Below are 24416 nucleotides of genomic sequence, written 5' to 3'. Positions count from 1 at the left end.
TTAGGAAGAGACGGTGCACTTTTCAAATATAAATATTGAGGTACAGGGATGTGACCCCTGAGTGAGACAGAGCCCACTGCGCTCACATACCCCCCAAACCAGGTCCATATGAGCCCTGACGTGGTGGAGGCACCTCTGGGGAGCCTGGCCTGAGCACTGCTGTTCCAAGGGTGAGGAGAGCCTTAAGACCAAAGTCCCAAGTCCAAGCCCGCCACCTCCAGTCGCCTCCTTCCTCCAGGGTGTCCCAAATGGACCCCAGGAGCATCCCCTGATGGAGGCACGCTGGAGATAAACAATGTCAGTTACACAGTGTGAGGAGAGTGCCCAGGACCAGCCACCGCCGGCTACAATTCAGAATAACCGAGGCCTGCCAGAGGGCACCCAGATCTGAGACGACCGTGGGGTGGGGAAGGGGAAGGCTATCCACATCTCCTCACACTGGTTCTCCTGCACCCTCAGCCCCTCGGCACCAACATGTCCCTTCTCGATACACAGAGCAAAAACCTTGAAGCCATCAGTGACTCCCCATCTCCCATCCCTGAGCAAATTCTGTCTGCTCTACTTTTGAAATATTAATGTGCCCAGAATCCCACTTCTCCCTACCCTCACTGTCTCCACTGCCTGGACAATCACAATCACCTCTTCACTGGGCTGGCAGCTTCGTTTTGCCCTGCGCTCACAGTGTGTACCGGGCTCCCGATAAAACTAAGCCAGCTCACATCCTCCTCCACTCAGAGCCCTCCTTTGGCTCCTGCTCACCCCACAGTAAAAGCCAAAGTCTTCACTATGGCCCAAGGCAGCCTGCTTTATGGAGGTTAGTGTAATCCATACCTATGTGTATGCTTTCCTTGAAAAAAAAAAAAAAAGTGAATAGAAAGTAACAGAGTTCATCACACACCAATAAGGGCAATTACTGTTTAGCGAAATTTTGTTCTAACAAGGTATGTATGGTATTAACATTGCTGTTATTCCATCACCCAGTCATGTCCAACTCTTTGTGACCCCATGGACTGCAATGTGCCAGGCCTCCCTGTCCATCACCATCTCCCAAAGTTTGCTCAAGCTTCATGTCCATTGCTTCGGAGATGCCATCCAGCCACCTCATCCTCTGATGCCCTCTTCTCTTTCTGCCCTCAATCTTTCCCAGCATCAGGGACTTTTCCAATGAATCAGCTGTTCCCATCAGGTGACCAAAATATTGGAGTTTCAGCTTAAGTGTCAGTCCTTTCAATGAATATTCAGGGTTGATTTCCCTTGAGATTGACTGGTTTGATCTCCTTGCTGTCCAAGGAACTCTCAGGAGTCTTCTCCAGCACCACAGTTCAAAAGCATCAATTCTTCAGCGCTCCACCTTATATAACACATGATATTAACATACGTGTGTTTTATGATACGATGGATTTTATGTTTATGATACATATTAGGTATATGATACATATTTATCTGTAGTTTTTCTAAATGCAACACAATAAAACAGGAGATATCAGACTACACAGCACATATTAAGGGTAAATTACTGAAATGTTCATTGCAATGATAAATTTTACACACACACAACATATATAATGTTATGTGACATATTACATAAAATGTTTTTATATTCCATTATATACTATGTCACATAATGCAGGAATTACACTATGTATATCCAACATAGAGGGTGAGTTGTGAATTATTATACATATATATGGTGGATTATATTAAATATAGGTCTTATTTCACCTTGCTGCTGTAGATTGAGATGGAGACTCTGCAATCTGAGAACGGCAGGGTTACTGTGGCATTTCCAGAGAGTAGCTCCCGTGGGTGGGGACTGGAGGAGTGATGGAAGCAGGACCAGGCAGGGGGGTGTAAGAGCTGACCTGATAGGGGTGTCGAAGCTGGTTGGCCCCTCCAGAGTTGTGCCAGCTGAGGCAAGGGGGCCAGCCTTTGTCCTCTTGAGCTCTTTGCAAATCCTTCTTCCCTTGCTTATTCTGTTCCGGGGTCAGTAAACTCTTTTTATGTAAAGGGCCAAATAGTAAATATTTGCATCCTTGAAGGCAAAATGGTATTTTTCACAAATGACTCAACTCTGCCATTGCCGTGCAAAAGGAGCCATAAAAAGACAAACAAATGAGCGTGGCTGGATTCCAATAAATCTTTATTCCCAAAGTCAGGCAGCGCCAGGCCCTTAGTCCGCTGACCCCAGCTCCATTCTCATAGCAGAGCCTCTTGCAGGTCCAGGAAGAGGCAGACCCCCGCACCGGTGCAGGGCCTATTAACCCTTTCTCACTCTGGCGGCTGCCAACAGGGCTCCTGGCATCTCCTCCCTGACCAGCTGGTCTGCATCCCCACCTCCATTACCCCCGAACTCTTTCTTCTCCGCCCTCATCACCCAGACACGGATGCGTTTTTCTTCTTCCTTCCTTCCTGTTTCTGGCTGTGCTGGGTCTTCGATGCGGCGCACAGCTCTCTAGCTGTGGCACGTGGGCTCAGTAGTCGTGGCCCGAGGGCTTAACTGCCCCAAGACATGTGGGCTCTCAGTCCCCACCTACCCCCAGGGAGCGAACCCACAGCCCCCGCACTGGAAGGTGGATTCTTCGCCACTGAGCCACCAGGGAAGACCCTATTTTTTTCCTGTACTGTCCACGCCCCTGCACTGGCTGAAGGCTCCGTGGTAACGGCAGCCTTGTCAGTTGCTCCTGGCTGACTCCCAGCTACTAGGTAGAATGGGGCCAGGAGCGCAGTCAACATGTGTCCAGTAAGCAGGTAGATGGTGCCCTCTCCACCCTCCTCTGAACATGCTTCTCCTCTCTGCCTATGGGGGCTGGGGGACCCCAGCCTGGCCCCACAGCACCACAGTGGCCAGCTCAGCGATGGGCCAGTGGGTCAGGTGGGGGCTTGAGGAAGTGCATTTTCTCCTGGGGTGGCTCTCCCCAGGCAAGGGCCTGCCCAACGGGGAAGCCAACATGGAGGGCAACAGGGCCTGCCAGAAGATGGGAGAGGCAGAGTCCTCGGGACACCGGATGAGGCTTTTGTGAGCCACTCTTGAAGAATTTGCTTCTTATGGCTTACAGCCCTCCTCAGGAGGGGAGGAGTCCCTCCTTCCCAAATAACCACAGGGCAGATAACATTGGAAGAGAAACACTGGAGTGTAAGCCCCCTGGGGGTAGGGTTGGGGCTGTCTCCTTCACAGCTGCGTCACCAGCTCTGCACAGAACATGAGGAACATGGTGGGCACCTTGGTGACAGTTGCTTCTTTGTTTGTTGGTCAGGCGCGGCACACAGAATCTTAGTTCCCAGCCCAGGGATCAAGCTCCTGCCCCAGGCAGTGGAAGCACAGAGTCAGGCAATTCCCTCGGTGACAGTTCTTTGAATGAAAGAATAAACAAAGGACAGTTTTTCTACGGTTAACAGGGATTTTTAAATGTGGGGGAAAAAATACACCAACTTGAAGACAGCCAATTTGAATTTCAAATTTATTCTAACCCCTTTTCCCAAGTCACAAATAGATATACAAAATTTTAGCTAGCAGGAAACCAGAGTAATGGTCTTGTGCGTTTTGGGGGGATTCTTTCCCCTCACATGCGCTGACCCCACCCGCACGCAGTGGGTGAAGCAGCTGCATCCCACAAAGTCTTGCCACACGTGAGTATGCGTCAGGGCTGAGTTCTGAGTCCGAGGTGCGAGAGCAGCACTATACCAGGGTCAGGGTGGCGCAGGGAGTAGGCGCTCCAACCCAGACTGCCCGTCTTCTCATCCCACCTCTGCTTCTTCCCCTCCTGTGTGACCCTGGGTAGGTGACCTTCCCTCTCTGTGCCTCGGTTTCCTCACCAAGGAAACAAAGAAAATAACCTTATGCTGACTATGTGACGCACTCAGAACAGTGCCCCGGGCCTAACTGGAACTCAGTAATTAACTCCACCAGAGGCTTCCCTTGTAGCTCAGTTGGTAAAGATTCTGCCTGCAGTGCAGGAGACTCGGGTTTGATTCCTGGGTCAGGAAGATCTGGAGAAGGAAACAGCAACCCACTCCAGAATTCTTGCCTAGAGAATCCCATGAAGAAAGGAGCCAGCAGGCTACAGCCCATGGGGTTGCAAGAGTCGGACGTGACTTAGCAACTAAACCACCACCACCACCACCACCACTCTGATAATGACCACATCTAACTGACAAGAGAGGTCATGGACATTGATGTCATTGACACTGACGTGATGTGGGGGGCAGTTACAGTCCCTGGCCTCCAGAAACCCTGATCCAGAGATGTGTCAGTGCCAGAGGGGACCCACCCCCACCAGAGGTAACCATGGAAACAGGCACTGAGCCGGCTCACCTGGCTCCACCAACCACTCCATCATCCTGTGGCAGCTCTCTCTTCCCTTCATCATTTAACCTACCAAGTCACCTGGGCCCACCTCCTCAGCTCCCTCTACGTCAGTGGAGGCTTTTCTAGAAGGAATTAAGATGCTGTCTCAGAACCCCAGTTTCTTGGTTTTCTATCTGGGTAGGTCTTGTGTCCATATGGTTTTACTCCCCTGGGGAAGGAAGGTGAGGGAGGAAGGAAGAGAAAGCTGGCCCCTCCCACTCCACCTACAACTGCTGGGAAACAGGTGGGATGGGTCTCACCTCATTCGTCAAATGCTAAGATCCTGAGTGTAACAGGGGGCTGTTCTGATAGAGAATTGCACCCCCTCCTTTCGCAGCCCCTCCCCGAGTAGTCCACCTCCCTCTCATCTTTCTTCTTGCTTCTCTCCTAACTTTAATAAGCCTTGTACCTGTTCTGGAGATCAGCTCATGATTCTCACACACATCCTTCAGATGACTTCCTCACTCCAGGGCTCCTTTAAGTAAGCAACATCTACAGCCTGAAAGGGGCTTCCCAGGTGGCTCAGTGGTAAAGAATCCGCCTGCTAATGCAGGAGACACAGGTTTGATCCCTGGGTCAAGAAGATCCCCTGGAGAAGGAAATGGCAACCCAGTCCAGTATTCTTGCCTGGAAAAGCCCATGACAGAGGAGCCTGGTGGGCTATGGTCCATGGGGTCGCATGAGTCCGACACGACTGAGCGACTAAACCACAGCAACAGCCTGAAAGACAGAATGCTGGCTGGCGGGGCCCGGACCCTCCTGCTTCAGAGGTGAGTCTTGGAAGAGAAGCCACGTTGTGAAGGACGGTTCCTGGTCTGCTCCTCTCACCCTTGTGCTTCCCCAAAGGTCCCACGGGGTTGGCAGGAGTCCCAACGTACTCCTGGGCTGCCTCACCCAGGAAATTATGGGAGCTTATTTGCAGAGAGTCTTTGATGTAATTAAGTCAAGGATCTTGACGTGAAATCATCCTTGATTTAGGGTGAGCCTTAAATCCAAAGACAGGAGTCTTCACAAGAGACAGGGAGGAAGAGAAGGCCATGGGAAGATGGAGGCAGAGGCTGGGGACATGTGGCCACAAGCCAAGGGATGCCTGAGGCACAGAAGCTGAAGAGGCAAGAAAGCGTCCTCCACTAGAGCCCATGGAGGGAGGGAGATCTGTGAACACCCTGGTTTCAAATCTCTGACCTCCACAACTCCTCTAGTTGTGGGTTTTTTTTTTTTTCTGGTTTAGTTGTTTTGGCCACCCTGCAGCATGTAGGATCTTAGTTCCCCAACCAGGGACCGAACCTGCACCCCCTGCACTAGAAGCACAGAGCCTTAATCCCTGGACTGCTAGGGAAGTCCCTAAACTCCTATTGCTTTAAGCTACTGAGTCTGGGGTAATTTGTTATGGCAGTCCTGGAAACTAATAACAAAGGTAAGACCAACTGGTAGCTAAGCCCAGTGGGATGGAGGTGGGACTTAGGGATTGGAGGCGGGAGGGTAACACTGTGTGAAGAGGGGCTGCTGGACCAGAGCCCAATGAGAGGAGGGCAAGAGGACACAGATCTACAGATCTGATGGAACATGGGGATGCAGTCATCTAATCCATGGCACCCAGTCCCCTGAGCGACGCCACTGAAGAAGACAGAGGGAAGGCAGGAAAGGCCACGTCAGGAAAGGCCTGGGACTCTGAGGACAGGCTGCAAGACAGGCCAGACTAGCCATTGGCAGGACCGAATTTTCCACCAGAAGTGGGAGTGGTAGGGCACTGCTAGAAGACCCTGCACAGCCATTCCAGTGGGTTGTGCCCTAGACTGAAGGAAGGGGGTGGCGGTTGGTTCTGTTGGAAAATTCTATTTGAGTGTCTCGGGGGAAGAGACCATGGATCAGGTTAAGGGGAAATATATAATATTTGACGGATCAACTGTAAGCCAAGATCGCCGTTTTTTCCCCTCAAAGAGAGGAGTGATACCCAGAGAGCCCACCTTAGAAGGTGAGGGAGGCAGAAGCGCTTTGAAAGACACTGCATTTCCTCACAGTGGCCGGCGCCACCTGACAAAGGGAAGGAGGTATTCTGGTGTCAAGGATGAGCGTCCCAGGGAACGTAACACTGATCACCGTAAATGGGGGGCTGACAGGTTGATCTGGCTCAAGTACGGTTCCAGGTCTTCTGCCAGAGGAGTGAGCCTGCTGTCCTGCTGGCCGGGCCCTGGGTCTGCCCGGTTTGGAGGAGGAGGGAGAGGTGAGCACTGCGGACTGCACCACCTGAGTCAGAGGCTGGAGGGGCCACGTTGTAATGCTTCGCCTGCCGGCCACTGGTCACAGTAGGAAAGTATCACCGGTCAGCAGCAGGGTGACCTAAGCCAAGTTCCATCCATCCACATCCTGGTGGTTTCCCCTGGGCCAGCACAGGCAAGGGTAACGCAGGGAGAAGGCCACATCAGGGCACACACGGCCACGTCCCAGTTCAGGCTTCAGCAAGCTCCTACTTCTTGGGTGAGGACGCTGCCTGGGAGGTGGATGCGGCCCCGGGGGTGGACGGCGGGTCCCCGGCGCTCAGCTGGGCGCGCACCTCTCGCATCTGCGCCTGCAGCTCCTCCAGGGCGCCCTTTGGCGGCGCCGCCTGCACCTGCGCCTGCAGGGCCTCGAGCGCCAGCGCCAGGTGGCCCACCTCGTCCCGCATCGCGTCCCAGGCGGCGCGCTGCTCCTCCTCCTTGCGCCGCTGCTGCGCCTGGTGGCGCCAGTACTCCAGCACCAGGCAGCTGCCGCCCACGATGAAGATGGTGGCCTCGCCCAGCAGCTCGGCGCCCAGCTCGGCGGCCGCCTCCTCGTTCAGCGGCTTGATGACCGTGCCCCTGAAGCCCATGATGCGCATCTTGGTCCGCATCTCCACCCAGTGGTACACTGCGGGGGAAGAGAGGGGTCAGGTCGTGCGCTCAGGGCCCCCTGCCACCCCCGCCCTTCCACGCCTTGGTGTCCAGGTCAGAGAACTGGGGACACAGCAGCCAAAATCACCAGGGGGGTGCTTTAAAGAAGACCCTGCCCCTGGCCTGGTCTGAGGAACGCCAAGTCACCCCTCTTGGGGTGACCCTGAGGGCATCCTTTAAATCTCCCAGAAGATTCTGGCAAGGGGCCAGGAATGAGAAATTGTGCCCCAGAGGGGAGGTTCTGAGTCTAGGGACCAAGCTCCTGGAAGGTCACTAGGAGCTCCTAGGGCTCAAAGTCCCAGGAGGTGTAAAGAAAGGGTCAACTGCTGAAAGCTTAGCTCCTTCTGCTTGTCTCTCAAGCCACCTCCCTGGGTACCATCACCCCACCCACTTGAGAAAGGCAGAACCCTTTCTTTCCAGATCATCCCCAAATGCAGCGGCAAGACGGTGGGGCTGGGGAGGGGGGCGCCTCCTGGATCCAAAGTAAGGGCAGCTGAAATGTGGGAATGGGTGCTAAGCGACTGTGAGCACAGGGTGCCCAAGCCTCTGCAAGTCTGGCTCCCAGCCTAGATCTTCATCGACTCTGAAGATGGAGCTCCTCATGGTGAGGTTCTGGGCACATATCCTGGAAGAAGCTCAGAGCTGACTGATGCTGCTGGAACAAAAAACTTCCTTGCCTAGCTGTTTCTTTGTGAAGGAAGATTCTTAGCATTTGAGTCTTAGAAACCTAGGCATAATGGATGCTGAGCCCTGACTCGCTCATATGACAGTCAACATTCATCCAAAGATACTCGGGATTATTGGAGTTGATGCCCTGTTTTCTGGCTCATCTGGAGATTCATTTTTCTACCTCTCATTTTACTTTTAATGTTTAATAATTATCCAGAAAATGTAGAACACATAAAATGTTTTGATTGTGGACTAATAATTTTATTTTTTGGACCAATAATTTTAAAGGCAATTCAAATCAGAAGAAAATATTTTAACATTTAGAACCTTACACAGGAAATTAAACAGATTCAAATTTGAATTTCTGTACATATTTTGGTGGCTGATACATCATTCATTACACAGAATTCTTTGGGGAACGAAACTCTAAGTATAATTTCAAGGACAAAAAGGGACAATATAAAATTTGAGTGTAAAAGAAGAACTTGCTCTTTTTTTTTTTTCTTATAAACTGTGCAATGGCAGGCACCAAATCACAAGAGTATGTGGATTTCGGTAATACTTCAAAGAAAGGATGCTCCAGGTGTTTGAAAATGTCGTATTCCTAACACAACAGAAATGATATCTTTTGTATCTCCTATTGGTCCCTCAGCCATACCATAAGAGATGAGCACCTTGTCTTTCCCTGGCCTCTCTGCTCCCCATTCCTACAAGTGATCTGTAATATATATTTTATTCTTATATTTACACTCTTCTCACCATCTCCCTTGGCTCTCAACATGGCTGAGGAGGAAGCCAGCAGCCCCTCTTCCCCTCTCCACTTCGAACCCCCCAATCTCCCTAGGCCAGACCATTTTTTCTCAAGATCAAGGTTTAACACACTGGCTGGTCAGGGGCTATAGTATAGCCTCTAGCACTCTGTGCATCAGACAAGTCAGAAAAATGAAAATAAATGGCCCATACAAGGCAACAATCATGGAGACACTGTTCGGTGTGACGGGACTATGCTAGAAAGGAGTCCCTGTGATGGGCTGGCTGTGTGAGGGTGGGGGCCGCCTGGCAGAGGGGACTGGATGCCTTGATGTGTCCTCAGGATCAGGGTCAGCCAGCTTCTCTAGTCTTACTCCATGGAGCACATGTCAGTTGGCTGGACAATGATTTTCAGGGATGACTTGATCTTCTCTTGCATGACAGTTCTCAAACTGCATATCTCATCCCATAAGTGGGTCATGAGGTCAGTGTGGTTGCACAAACTATCATTAAAAATATAAGCAAGAATGTAATTTTGAGGGAACTGGTGACTGACCTTGCTCAGGTATGATGATAACCACTTGCATGCCTGTGTTGCAATAGGAGGCCCTGATAAAGAATGACATACTGCCGACAAATACTAACCCAGCGAATTCAGAAGGGACCAAAGGAGAGAGGGTACGCCCGCCCACAGCACGGCCTGTAAATGAGCCCAGAATTCAGAAGGAGCCCGAGGAGGAGGGTGAGTGCTAAGTCACTTCAGTCGTGTCTGACCCTTTGCGACCCTATGGACTGTAGCCCGCCAGACTCCTCTGTCCATGGGATTCTCCAGGCAAGAATGCTACAGGGAGTTGCCGTGCCCTCCTCCAGGGAATCTTCCCAACCCAGGGACTGAATCCAAGTTGCTTATGCCTCCTGCATTAGCAGGCGGGTTCTTTACCACTAGCGCCACCTTTCGGGAAGCCAATGGAGGAGGGAGGAGATGGTATATCCTGCCAACCTCCCAGAAACCCTCACGCTGGAATCCCTCTTGGCTAAGTGATGCACAAACTACCAGGAAGGACCCTGAGTCAGAATGATTGGTCAGAGGCAACCGGGAAACTAACCCCATCACCGTAAAACCTGAGATGGCGAGCCACGTGGCAGAGCAGTACTCCTGGGTTCCCTTACCCTTCTGCTCTCCACCCAGGTGCCCCTTCCCAACGAAGTCTTTTGCTTTGTCAGCACGTGTGTCTCCTCAGACAATGCATTTCCAGGTGTTAGAAAAGAGCACACTCTCGGGCCCTGGAAGGGGTACCCTTCCTGCAACATAATAGAAAATATTAGATGGATTTGGAGGCATTACTCTAGTTGGTCAGAGAAAGACAGATACCCTATGATCTCATTTACATGTGGAACTAAAACAACAAAAAAACCCCCAAGCTCATCGATATAACAACAACAAAAAAAGACTATAAAACGTCCAAGCAAATTTTATGTACTCAGGGCAAGGACTGTTTCACAAAACTTTTATTCTTGTTTTGTGTGGGACTATGTGACTGTGTGCGACTGGAACATGGGCAAAAGGCTGAAAGCCACTGTCCTACACTTTGGTTGGAATCCCCAAATCTACAGATCGTGTTTAGGGCAGTGACATCTCCCCAACACTGAGTCTGTCAATCCATGAGTGTGGTCTCTCTCTCCACTTAGCCTTGCATTCTTTCTGCCAGCCTTGCATTTCTCTAATTTTATTTATTCCTAGGTACTAATAGTTTTTCCATTATTATTCGTGGTATTTTAAACTCCATTTTCCATTTGGCTGGGGCTGGTACACAGTGATGATACAGCTAAGTTATGTAAATAACTTTCTCTCCAGTGACCCCCACCATCCATTCTTTTTTTCCCTTTTTAGTGAAATATAACTTACACAAAGTACACAAATATTAACTGTAGAGCTGGATAATTTTTTTAAAAAATTTATTTTGTATTGGAGTGTAGCTGATTAACAAACAGTGTTGTGATAGTTTCAGGTGAACAGTGAAGGGACTCAGCCACACATATGCAGGTACCTATTCTGCCCCAGGAGCTGGATGATTTTGTCATATGTAATCATCTCCGAGATCAAGATCTGGGACATTCCCACTCTCCAAATGGTTCCCACCCTCAAGCCCTCTTCCAGTCGGTACTCCTAAAATCACCGTTCTGACCTCTTATGATAGATGATACGTTCCCTTAAATCCTATTCTGTCTTCCTCGTGATAGATCACTCTATCACTCCTTCTGTTCTGACTTCTTTTGCTCAACAGTATGTGAGATCCATGGTGTTGCCATGTGTTCAGTTCATCCACTGTGTTGACTGAACAGTTCATTCACCCACACCTCACGGATGGACACTCAGGGAGCCTACAGTAGGAAGCTTTCCCAGGAATGAAAGTGCTGAATCACAGGGCATTGCATAACCCAGACAATCCCAACACACATCCTAATGAAGTATTTTGTTGTTAGGGACAAGCTGACCCTAAAATTCACAGGAAATGTAGAGGTCCTAAGAATAGAAAATTTTAAAGAAGATCAAAGTTTGAAGATTTACATAATCAGATTTCAAGACTAACTACAAAGCTAAAGTAATTAAGACAAGACAGTACTGGTACAAGGAAAGACAAATAGAGGGCTGGGAAAGAACAGATTGTCCAAAACTAGGCCCCCACATATTTGACTGCTTTTCAAAATGCTAGACCAACCCTGTAGTCTTGGACTAAATCCCACTAGGTTATAATGTATTACCTTTCTTATACAGTGCTGGATTCTACTTGCTAATGTTTTTGTTCAGGATATCTGAATCCATGTTTAGAAGGATCTTGGCCTCAAATTTTTCTTTCTTATAATGACCTTGTTAGGTTGTGGTATCAGTATCTCATTCAGCTCATACAGTGAATAAGGAGGTGTTCCACTTTCTCTATTATTTAGAAGAGTTTGGGTAATGACCTCGTTTTCTTTCTTAAATGTTTGGAAGAATTTATCACTGAAGCCATCTGGGCCTGCGATTTTCTTGAAGGGGAAGGTTTTAAATTATAGATTCAATGTCTCTAACAGATATAGGGCTATTCAGAGTTTCTATTTTTTCTTATGTCAATATTATTAATTGTGTTTTTCAAGGAAATGGTCCATTTCCTCTACATTGCCAAATTTTGGGGCTATAGTTGATCATGATATACTCTTATCATCCTAGAGTTAGGATCTGAATTCATCTTTCATCTCTTTTAATGGAAATCTGTGTCTTTCCCCTTGAGTAGTATTAACCTTTTCAAAGAAACATCTTTCGACTTTGTTGATTTTTCTCTATGAAATGCCTGCTAACTCCTAGTTGTTCTGCAAGGTGTGTGTCAGGTGCTTCCTTCTTCAGGACTAAGACCCCTCTGGGCATCCTCAGCTCCCTGGGCTCCTACATGCCAGCCCTGATCAATCCTGGGTGTCACTGGTGACAGATCTGTCTCCCCCACTGGGTCACGAGCTCCGCAAGGGCTGGGCGCAGGCCCATTCTGCTAGCCCTTCCGTCTCACACCTGAGTTCACCTCTGCCTGGGATACCAGCCCCCCACTCCTCTTTTCCCACTGTGCCTAGTTCATTTTTTAGGTCTCAGCTGGAGTCTTCTCTTCCTAGAGGAAGACACCTCTCATAGCTAGGCTGCATCAAACACATCCTCTAGGCTCCCGAAGCTCCCCCAGGCTTCCCTTATCATGACACTGTTTATTCTAGGTTGAATTTTTTTTTCCTTTAAATATGGACGTAGAACTCCTTGCTTCTAAAATGGATACAGAAATCAGTTTCACCCAGGCTTGTTTGACCTTTCACCAAAAATACTGGTTTCACTGTTTTCAAGTTTCTTGAGGCCTCTGGCAAATTCTCCCTGCTTCATGGGGAACTCCTTTGTCACTGCCTGGAGGCTTGACTGAAGGGCAGGTTCCCAGAAATGCCCAGCCCAGCACCTGGCATCGAGAAGGCACTCAGGCAACGTTTAATGAGTGGATGAACGGCTCATCTTTCCTTTGGGTGTCCTCAAATTTACTGTATTTAATGTCACTATAAGCATCCAAATTTTGTCCAAACATTCTTGTCTGTTTTGAAGTTTATATCTTAAATAAAGCTTGATGTTTATCCTATCTCTCAGGAGTCAAGAATGCTGCCCTTCCCAAGGGGGAGAGAATTTCACAGGTCGCTTTAGCCAAGAGAAAGGCGGGATTGGCCTAACCTGCTCATCTGCCCTTAGTCACTCTGCTGGAACTTTTAACATCATACCAGGGTGGCACACTGCCACCTTCACTTCTTCTCCTTTTGAACTGAGGTATGTTGATTTACAATATCGTGAATATATTATGTATTGTGAATAAGAGTTTCAGGTGTACAGCATAGTGATACTCTTTTCACAAATTATACTCTATTACAGATTATTACAAGATAATGTGTACAATTCCCTGTGCGATACAGTGAATCCTTGTTGCTTATCTACTTCATATATAGTTTGTATCTGTTAATCCCATGCCCCTAATTGGTCCCTTCCCATTCCCTTTCCTCTTTGATAACCACAAATTTGTTTTCTGTATCTGTGTGTCTGTTTATGTTCTACATATACGTTCATTTGTATTATTTTTTAGATTCCACATATAGGTGATATCAAATAGTGTTTTCCTTTTTTTCTGTCTGACTTATTTCACTAAGCATAACACTCTCTAGTTTCATCCATGGTGCTGTAAATGGCACTATTTACTTTTTATGGCCAAGTAATATTTCATTACACACACACACACCTCTCTCTATATATATGTATGTACACACACACACACATCATATTAGATATATATCTCACATCCTTTTAATCCAGCTGAGGCAGGAGATAGATGGGGCCCCAGGTTAAACAGCTCCAACTGGTTTCCTGGCTGATACTTGGACATATAAGGTACCATCAGGACTACTGGGCCTTGATTGGGTAAAAGCCAAAGCAACCACATTCTTCTAATTCTTGTGGTTAAAGGGATTTCCCTGCCTGACACACTGGCAGAGAAGGTCCTCAGTCGAGGGGAGAGAAAAAGGGAGGGAGGAGACATCAGCCCATAATTTGTCTTGCCAATCTCCCAGAAACCTTCATGTTGGAACTGATCTTGGCTGACAGATGGTGTCAGAGGCAACCCAAAGACTGCCTGGATATAAGCGACTTAAATCTCTTCTATTGACGCACAACTCACTCTGAGTTCCCCTGTGTTTTCTTCTACACATACTTTGCTTCTAATAAATGCTTTATTTTTGTTTCACAGTCTTAGTCTCCCTGCTAAATTTTTCCTTCAAAGAAGACAAGGACTGAGGTCCCCCTTCTTCCCAGCAAAATCACAGTCATCTATTGATGGGCACTTGGGTTGTTCCTGTGTCATGGCTATTGTAAAGTGCTGCGATGTACACTGGGGTGCATGTATCTTTTCAAATTAGTGTTTCTGTTTTTTCCAGATATATGCCTAGGAGTGGAATTACTGGATCATATATAGTTCTATTTTTAAATTTTAAAGGAAATTAAGCAACATATATTGCACAACAAATGGATCAATGAAGAAATTGAAAGAGAAATTTAAAAAAATACTTTGAGATGAATGAAAATGAAATACAACATATCAAAACTCATGGGAATCAGCAAAAGTAGTTCTAAGAGGGAAAACAATTTTTGAAAATACGGTGGTAAATACAAATACAATACGGTGGTAAAACAGATAAAATAGTTCCTGGGGAACAGGAACTGAGGTAGAAAAGAAGACGGTTGAGTTTTCTTCTTTTTCTCATAAATCACAGATGTATTTGACTCTTTAGGTACTCATGTTCCTTTGACAACATTAGTAATTAATGTAATTCTGAAAACACAAATACATTTAAAAGACTTGTCTAAGCCAAATATTCTATCCAAAAGTCACAGAAAACACATTCTTCTCAAGTCTCAAGTATACACGGAATGTTCTCCAATTATAGATCATGTGTTAGGCCGCAAAACAAGCCTTAACAAGAAGACTGAAATCATATCAAGTATCTTTTCTGACCACACTGGTGTGAAGCTAGAAATCAATTACAAGAAAACTGGAAAATTCACAGATATGTGGAGATTTAACAATATATATTGCGCAACCAATGGGTCAATGGAGAAATAAAAAATACTTTGAAATGAATGAAAATGAAATACACCATACCGAAACTCATGGGATTCAGCAAAGCACTTCTAAGACAGAATTTCATTGTGATACATACCTACCTCAAGAAACAAGAAAAATCTCAAATATACAACCTAATTTTATACCTCAAGGAAACAGAAGAAGGACAAATGAAGCCTAAAGTTAATAGAAGGAAGGAGATAACAAAGATCAGAGCAGAAATAAATGAAATAGAAACTAAAAAGACAATATAAAAGGTCAATGAAACCAAGAGCCAGTTCTTTGAAATATAAAGAAAACTGATAAATCTTTAGCTAGACTGACCAACAAAAAAAGGAAGAGGAATCAAATAAAATCAGAAATGAAGACGTTACTACTGATTCAACAGAAATACAAAGGATCGAAAGAGTACTACAGACAATTATATGCCAACAAATTGGACAAGCTAAAAGAAATGAATAAATGCCTAGAAACATACAATGATCTTCCAAGACTGAATCATGAAGAAATACTATCTTCAATAATATATTTATCTTCAAAAAAAGACACTGAAAAAACTAGACAACCATATGTAAAAGAATGAAATTGTACAACTATCCCAGGTGGCACTAGTGGTAAAGAACCTGCTCGCCAATGCAGTAGACATAAGAGACACAGGTTTGACCCCTGGGTTGGGACGATACTTTGGAAAAAGACATGGCAAACCATTCCAGTATTTTTGCCTGGAGAATTCCATGGACAGAGGAGCCTCGTAGGCTCTGGTCCATAGGGTCGCAAAGAGTTGGACACAACTGAAGCGACTTAGCATGCACACATCTTACACCACAAAAATTGACTCAAAATGGATTAAATACCTGACTGTAAGACCTGAAACCATCAAACTCCTAGAAGAAACAGGTGGTAAGCTCTTTAACATAAGTCTTGGCAATGATTTTTGGATTTAACACCAATAGCAAAAATAAACAAGTCAAACTAAAAAAGCTTCTGCACAGTAAAGAAAAACCATAAACAAAAAGAAAAGGTAACGTATGGGATGGGAGAAAATATCTGCAAATCATATATCTATCTGATAAAGGGTTAATATCCAAAATATACAAAGAACTCATTTAATTCAACAACAGAAAAACCAAACAATTCAACTGGCAGAAGATAAAAGATGTTCAACGTCACTAATCATCAGAGAATTGCAAATCAAAACCACAAGGAGCTATCACACCTATGAGAATGGTTATTATCAAAAAGACAGGAAATAACAAGCAATGGTGAGGACTTGGAGAAAAGGGAACTCGTGGACATCATTGGTGGGATCATAAGTTGGTGCAGCCACTATGGAGAACAGTATGAAGGTTCCTCAAAACATTAAAAATAGAACTACCATATGATCCAGCAAACCCACTCCTGGGTATTTATCTGAAGAAAATGAAAAACTGACTCACAGTTCTGATTCTAGGAATTTATCACTTTCTTCTCCAAGAAAAAAAGTATGTATGGGTTTATAGAAAGATTTGGAGTCCAGAGGAATGCATGCTAACCCCCACATGCTGGGACCATTTAGCAGGGAGCTTCTTTCAACTGCTAGGCCAGGGACCTGCTCTGCATTCAGTTATCCAGGGGTGCACCCTGAGCACCAGCCATTCCTGAGGGGCTGATCTGCAGGACCACTGGGACTCACCAGGAGGGGACTTTATCAGTGACTATTAGGGCCAGAGGTACGTGAGTGGTGCATGACACCGTTTGATGACCTAAAGTTTTATGGCCATGTGATAAGATCACTTGAATAACCTTCATGGGGAAGACAGGTTCTTGGGAAGTTAATCATGAAGTATCTGAGGAGACTTTGGCTCTTTCTCGGGAAGCTTTGTTGCTGCAGAGTCAGTGCACCAGCCAGAAGAACCCCAGAAGGTGGCGGGCCCTGCCAGCAGCCAGTGTAACGGGGCCAAGGGTCCACTCGAGCAGGAGGGCCTGACACCTCACCTTCTCCAGTAACTACCTTGCTGGGGACCCCCTGGACCCAGTCAGTCCTCACTCTTCTCTCCTCTGCCTCCTGCTGTGGCCATTCTCTTAACAGGGTGCCCTCCCTGAGCCAAGAACCTGGAGTGAGTACAGGGAGAGGAGGTGTGAAGGCCAGGATCTTCTGAAGGGCGGTAAACGTGAGGTGGGCTGTGGGTACGACAGCCTTCCAAGCAGGAGTTGTAAACTGCACATCTATGACCATAAGCTGCAAAATCAATGTGGTATGTGGTAACCAATGTCTCTTTAAAGTAAAAACATTTTAATTCACATTGTGTAATTACATAAAATTCTAGAAAATGCAAGCTGCTCTCCAACAGATCAGTGGTTGCCTAGGGATCGGGGAGTCACAGGCAGGGGCTGGGAGGGGCACAGGGATACCCTGGGGTGATGGCTATGTTCACTCTCTAGGCTGTGGTGATGGTTTCACGGGCGTACACATTTGTCAGAACTTATCAAGTTATATATTTTAAATACGTGCAGTTTATGGTGTGTTAATTATACCTCAATAAAGTCATTAAAAATTGAAAGAGGGAACCTCCCTGGCGGTCCAGTGGTTAAGAATCTACCTTCCAATGCAGGGAATGTGGGTTCAATCCCTGGTTGGGGAACTATGATCCCACATGCCACATGGTGTGGCAAAAAAAAGAAAACCACTAACAGAAACAGAAGAGAACAAAATAGAATAGAACAGACTAAGCCAGCCAGGAAGGAAGAGGAGCGGATGTTAGCTGGGTGAAGTCGACAAATACCACAGGAGATGAGGGCAGTCCCCAGAAAGGATGATGAAAGCTGAACTAGAGTGACGAGGGGAGGCCCACGACGCCCCCAGGCAGGAAGCCCTGCCTCCCAGCTCTGCCCAGGCCCAGGCCAAGCTGTTTCTGGCCCTCAGGCGACATGCAGGGGACTCGGTGGAGGCAGTGTGGCCCTGGATCCCAGGGAGCGCACGGAGAGGGCTGTGGGCTCCGCTGCTCCTTCCATCAGAGCTGCTCAGTTGAGATGGAGTTCCTGGTCATCTCCGAAGACAATACCAAGTCAGAATAGGACAACTGCAGGAAATACTACAGGAAGAACATCCAGCCCTAAGAAGGCATCGTCCCCTCCCCGTACTCCTCCCCTTCCTTCCTGAACCTTCGCTTTGAGGACATGGCCCGGAGTCACCAGTGGTCTCTTCTCTCTAAGATTCTAAGTTACAGACCACAGATTCCTTGTCTGGGGCTCCTTGTCTGCAAAACAGACCAAATTAGAGAAGTTTCCAGCTCTAGCTGGCAGGTGAAGGATGACGGCTAGGGTAGATGAAGCATGTGGCGGCAAGGGAGATTTCTTTCTGTAAGCAAGTGAACATGCTGAGCCGAAAGTCCCAGTTTGCTGAGTTCACAAACCACAAGATGGTGCAGAAACTTCTCTCTGTACTTTCTCCTTCCTCACAATTCTCCTGAGCTGCAGGCCAGTCTGCTGATCTTCCTCCTAGCACCAGAGAGGCAAGAGATCTAGAAGGGGTAAAGACAGGCATTCAGGATGTTCTTTTTTTGGCTGCACTGGCTCTTCATTGCTTTGCAAGGGTTTTCTCTAGTTGTGGCTCAAGGATGTTCCTGGCAGTGAGGTTTAGAGGGGTAAAAAGTGGGAAATAACTCAGCTGCCAGAAGCAGATGATTTCGTTTGTGCTGCAACAGTCCCTGGTGACTGGCCTTCCTCTACCAACAGGCTGCAGAGCTCTGAAGGGTACTTCCCCAGCTGCCTGGCCATGTGAGATCAGGATATGAGTTAGAGTCCGCCAACGAGACGCATCATCCAGGATTTGCAAGGAGACATTACTGAGATAAGGTCCCCCAATTGCAGCTTCGCATGGGTTCTGCTGGTGAAGGTAGGTTAGGGACCTCAAGGTTTTCCAAGGTAAATGTCCAGTGTCCTATTACCAACTTCAGGGGTGTGATGGCTTCTTGGCCCCTGGATGGCATTAAATCAGTATGTTCTTCAATACAAAAGTCAAGCAGACAGCGTCAGAGGCAGCATCTCCCCTGGTGGGTCAGTTCTGTGGTGGCGTTCCTGGAAGCCCAGCCAAGAGGCACTTCTTCTAGCTCTTCTAATGACTCTGCAAATCTCATCCTTTGTATTAAATTGCTTTCTGCCTAATTTATTTGGAAATGCGTCAAAAATAAGATTAATCGATGGATAGAGGGATGGACTAATCGGTCAAAACGTGGTAAAGGAAGTACAGTAAGATGTTACTGAGAGAATCTTTGTGGTGGGTATACGAGTACTCAATGTAAACTTCTTTCAATGTTGCTGTATGTTTGGAAATGTTTATATTAATAATAAAATGTTGAGAACCATCCTTTTTTCTATAAGAGCTGGAGTGTCTTCTCTTTACTGCAGGTGAACCCCAAAGATGCCATGGTCTTAGAAATGATGAAAGCTGTCTACGGCCAATGTGGAAAGGGGCTCTGAATATAACAGGTGAACTGAGCAGCTGTCTTGTTCTTGGCCGGGTGCCCAGCACGGAGAAATCTCCTCTCCAGGAACAGGGACCTCAGGGGACACTGGGTCTCCGTCTCCCTCTGCTGGCCTGAGATGAAGGTGGGACACTGTCCCTCTGCTCCCTCCTGCAGGGGAACCTGCTATTTTAAGAGCCAGCCTTGGATTCAGCAGCTCCAAGGCTGGAGGCCCAGCAATGCTCCCTGTCCAAGCCTCAGTCTCTTGCTTTATAAAAAGGGTTTAGTAATAATCCTTACCCATAGGGTGTGAGAGATCCATCAAGACTGTGGCGCCAGCTGAAGGTTTCCATACTGGGCAGCTATTGTCATTGTTATAACCAGGCCTGGGCTGAGGCCCCTGAATCTCAAAATTGAAAAGTTTTCACTGGGTGTGGTGCAGGGAGATAACAGAAAATACTCGGGGGTGTGCTTCTCCAGGCTTGGGAGACAAGGTCACTGTTAGCAATACCCAGCGGGTCCTCTTTGCTCCTACAAATGCCAAGACCACAGGCTGGAGGCAGGCTGGGCCTGGATCCAATCTCCATGTCCTCGGTGAACCCCCTTTCCCTCACCGCAGTGACTGGTAAAACAGCCCCCAAGAGGGAGGAACAGTTCTTCCTACATTAGACTTCCAAATAATATATGGAGAAGAAAAGAAGGAAACAGACAATCAACACTGGATAAATACCACAATAATAACTGCCGCAGATAAGATCCACAGACAACGCTAAAATTAGTGGGCAGAAGTCTAAGGAGAAGCAGGATATCTGTATAGTCTCAGAGTGTCCTCCCCAAGAGATTTATTTCATTTTTAAAATTTTATTTATTTATTTATTTGGCTGTGCTGGGTCTCAGCTGCAGCACGGGGCATCCAGTTCCTGGACCAGAGATTGAGCCTGGGCCCCCTGCATTGGAAGCACAGAGTTTTAGCCACTGGACCACTGGGAAGTCCCTCATTTTATTTATTGAGGTATAACTGACACAGTATTACATTAATTTCAATGACTTAATGACCTGGTACTTGTATATACTGCAAAACTAGATTAACTACAAATGGAAAAATGCTAACTTCACACTGGACAAACCTAGCAGACACCACCTCGACCATGTGACCAAGGTCAGTATGACCAGAAATCCGGCTGATACACTGAATTCCCTGAAACAGTGCACTGAGAAGCACACGGTGGTTTTGTGTTATGTTTGCCAAAAACGTGGAACTTCTTTCCAGTCATGGGAAAGCATCACACAAACTCGGATCAAAGGACAGTCTACAGAATTAACTAGCCAGCATTCTTCGAAAGGGTCGAGGAAGACAAAGACAAACCGGAAAACTGCACAGATTAAAGGGAACTACAGAGACGGGACAACTAATTCGGGATGCCCGATGAGATCTGGAGACAGAATAAGGACTTCGGTGGAAAAACTGGTGAAATGGGAATGCCATGGGTGGTTGTGTTACCAGCACTGCACTTGTGTTCCTTCCCTGGGTTTGCTTCCTGTACCATGTTTAGAGAAGATGCTATCATGGGGGGAAGTTGAGGGAAAGGTCTGCAAGAACTCTGCACCATTTCACAACTTTTCTTTAAATCTATCCTGAGCTCAAAGGAACAGGATTTAAAAAAAAAAAGAAGGAACTTCCCTGGTGGTCCAGAGGCCGTCTCCATGCTCCCAACACAGGGGACCTGGGTTCGATCCCTGATCGGGAAACTAGATCCCACATGCTGTAACCAAGACCTGGTGCAGCCAAATAAATAAATTTTTTTAAAAAGAAATAGCCTCCAGGTGGCGAGACTGGGAGGAAATGAACCCTTGGGAACATTCACAGCTGCCAGGGTAAACCTGTTGCACACCTTTGAGTCAGTAATTCCGCTTCTGGCCAGATTCACCCTGCAGGTGTGAAAGGCTTGCCTGGCACATGAGTTCTGCAGCATCGTTTATGATATAACAATAAAAAACAAAGCAGGGAAAACCCTACGAGACTATCTACAGTCTTAGAAATTACAAGAATCTGTCAGTAGCTGAGAGTAAGGAAGTTTTTTATGTTGCAGATAGATAATTCTCTCCAGGATAACATGGAACACGGTCAGTGAAAAGCAGTGAGGACCAGCACAGTGTCTACTGTTTGCAATATTCACGGAAAAAGAAAGTGGGGTGGCGGGGGTGCATATCAGCATCTGCTTGGAAATGCACAGTTTTTTGTTTTTTTTTTTCTAGAAAATACTCAAGATAACCGTGGTTTCCTCTGTGGAGAACAGGGTGCCTGGGGAACAGAAGTGGCGGGAGATTTTCCCCAACTTAACTCTTTTGAACCTTAAACTCTGTGAACTTGAAACCAAAAACTGAAGACAAAACAGATAACTAAAAATTTTTCCCCAAAAAATCAACAAACAAGCCACCCTGGACCCAGAATTTGGGGTCAAGTCTGTTTAGATGAAATACTCTGCTCTTCCCTCAAGTCCCAGTAAGATGGTGATCGGGTAGAAAGTAGCCAGAAGCCACAAGAACAGAGGGGAGAGGGCGGAGTGGCCTGGAGGGAGGGAGTGGGGGTACCCGTGGGTGAGGTGGGGCAGCAGGCCAGGATGGCAGGTGCCCCTGAGAGTGGGGATAAGCTGAGGACCCTCAGAACCCCTTCCCCAGCTGACAGGAAGCTGCAGACGGTGAACCGGGGGACTCCAGGAACCGCTGAGGGAGCGGGCTCCATGCTGAAATTTTACAGGCCTGCCCCTCTGGCCTGGGACTGGTGGTCAACACCCAGAGGTCAAGCGTGAAGGCCAGCGGCCCAGGCGGGAGTTGCTGGGAGTGAGGCCACATCGTTCACTGAGGCACTTTTTTTTAGAAAGGGATTCTGCTGAGCTGTGACCTTGGCCGTCAGGGCCACAGGAAAGATCTAGGCCAGTGACATAACAGTAGCTCCCAGGCCCCTCTCTTCAGGAATCCAGAGTCCCCTCCCCGCTCTCCCTCTAAAGCCCCACTGAAGTGGGTATCTGTTGGGTTTGCCAGCCCAGCAGCCACTCCTCTGTTTCTGGAAACTTTCCCTGACCCTCCTGTGAGGAAGCCGCTCCCCCACTGTTCCCGCATGCTGTTCAGGTAAACCTGACCCTACCCTCATCTTCGGATGCTGGCATTCAGCCCTGGGACTTTTCCTGGAATTTCAGGAAAGAGGCCTCCTCCTTCCTCTGGGGTTGCCTGGTGAGTGGGATGTGAAACTAGAGTAACTGAGGCCATCTTGTCCCCAAAGAAAGAGACTGCCTGAGAAAGAAGACAGCACAGAGAAACACAGGGCCCGGGGACGGGACTGCGCCTTCCAGGAATTGTCTGGGTTCCTGAGCTTGAAGTGGTACACTTCCGGAGCTTTTATGCCCCTGCCCATTAGCTTAGGATTCCGTCACTTGTAAACAGGAGTTGAGAGAGGAGTTCAAAGTGAGGTCATCACCCCTTCTTGGCAAATACTGAGAGATAGGAGTCTCAGGGAGCACTGAGGGGGACATGCCTAGAAGTGTGTGCCAGCATACAACAGGACGCTGGCATCACAGACAAGAGGCCAGACAGGTCTTCTGCCCTGAGCAAGTGTTACTTTCATTAGCAGAAATCAACTTCTTTGAAAAATAATAAAGCAAATTAATTGACTCCTTGCTGTCCTTCATTTCTTTTGTCACCATGACCTCCCGGACCAGGTCCAAATGTATTAACATGGCCCTGTGTGATCTGTCTTTGGATGGCCATCCGGTACCCTTTCTATGCGTCAGCCACCCCAGCCTCTTATTCCTCTCGTTCACACCTTGACCCTTGCACCTGTGCCTCCATCTTTCCTCTGTGGCTCACTCCTCCTTGAGTTCTGAGTCATCCCCTTCTCTCCAAAGCCCTCCCCCAAACCCACAGACAGGCTAAGGTCCCCTCCAGGCTTGCCCAGCCCAGCACTGACCCACCAACTACCCCTCATCATGGAGGGCTGGGCCTGCGCGCCGCTCTGCACTGGAGACTCATCAAGGCAGGGCTGTGTCCCCACCACTGCTCAGCACAGTCCCCAGCACAGAGAGGCTGCTGGGCAGTGTTACTGGGTGGATGAGACAAGGGTGAATACCACAGGCAGGGACAGAGTTTGTCTCACCCCTGTGTCCCCAGCACGCAGCACAGGCCATGGGACGGAGAAGATGCTCAACGGGAGATATGTTAAAAGAATGCGACCAAAAGTGAAAAGTCTGAGGCGTGAAGACATAGCAAAGTGAGAGCTGCTCAGTCGTGTCCAACTGTTTGCGACCCATGGACTTTATACAGTCCATGGGGTTCTCCATGCCAGAATACTGGAGTGGGTAGCCTTTCCCTTCTCCAGGGGATCTTCCCAACCCAGGGATTGAACCCAGGTCTCCCACATTGCGGGCAGATTCTTTACCAGCTGAGCCACAAAGGAAGCCCAAGAATACTGGAGTGGGAAGACATATCAGAGTGGTGAGAAAAAGATGCTTCGTTCAATCAATGCTGTTGGGACAACTGGAGAGCCAACTAGGGAAGAAAGTGATGGATCCCAAGTGGGCTGAACTATTGCTGGGAGGAGTTGGGTGGTGAGAGAAGCTGATATGGGAACCAGAGTCGGGGATAAAGCCTGATTAAGAAGAGGACAACCTCCCCAAAGGACTGAGACTTCAGGAGAGAACCCATGGGGGAAAAGTCAGTGGGAAGCCTAGCCCGGGCTGGCAAAGACCTGGGCAACAAGCTGGAGGAAAGGGGTTTTGACAAGGCCTATGTGGTGCTTCAGAAAAGGCAATGGCAAGCCACTCCAGTACTCTTGCCTAGAGAATCCCATGGACAGAGGAGCCTAGTAAGCTGCAGTCCATGGGGTCGCTACGAGTCAGACATGACTGAGCGACTTCACTTTCACTTTCACACATTGGAGAAGGAAATGGCAACCCACTCCAGTGTTCTTTTTTTTTTTTTTACAAGGAAGTATATTTATTTATTTATTTATTTTTTTTTTAAATTTTAATTTATTTTATTGGAGGCAAATTACCTTTCATTAATATATTGGTTGGTTTTGCGATACATTGACATGAATCCGCCCCGGGTGTACATGTGCTCTCCCTCCCGAACCCCCCTCCCACCT

At 47.5% G+C, this 24416-nt stretch overlaps 1 protein-coding gene across 2 annotated transcripts in view; it reads right to left on the bottom strand.

Annotated features, from left to right (window-relative positions):
- OPA3 (outer mitochondrial membrane lipid metabolism regulator OPA3) overlaps positions 1-24416 on the bottom strand; it is a 62105-nt gene that overhangs the window by 19603 nt on the left and 18086 nt on the right. The window contains exon 2 of one of the 2 annotated variants that reach the window (XM_055411863.2): positions 48-7231. The exons of the other annotated variant lie outside the window; for it this stretch is intronic. Coding sequence (XP_055267838.1) covers positions 6813-7231 — 419 coding nt within the window. The 3' untranslated portion in view covers positions 48-6812. Of the gene's footprint in view, positions 1-47; positions 7232-24416 lie in introns of those variants that run through there. 2 annotated transcript variants of the gene reach the window in all.

Source organism: Moschus berezovskii, chromosome 22, assembly GCF_049115385.1.
Source record: "Moschus berezovskii isolate FMDL1 chromosome 22, NW_MosBer_1.0, whole genome shotgun sequence".
Taxonomy (NCBI): domain Eukaryota; kingdom Metazoa; phylum Chordata; class Mammalia; order Artiodactyla; family Moschidae; genus Moschus; species Moschus berezovskii.
Note: the sequence above shows the minus strand (reverse complement) of the source record. Positions and strands in the feature narration are given on the sequence as shown.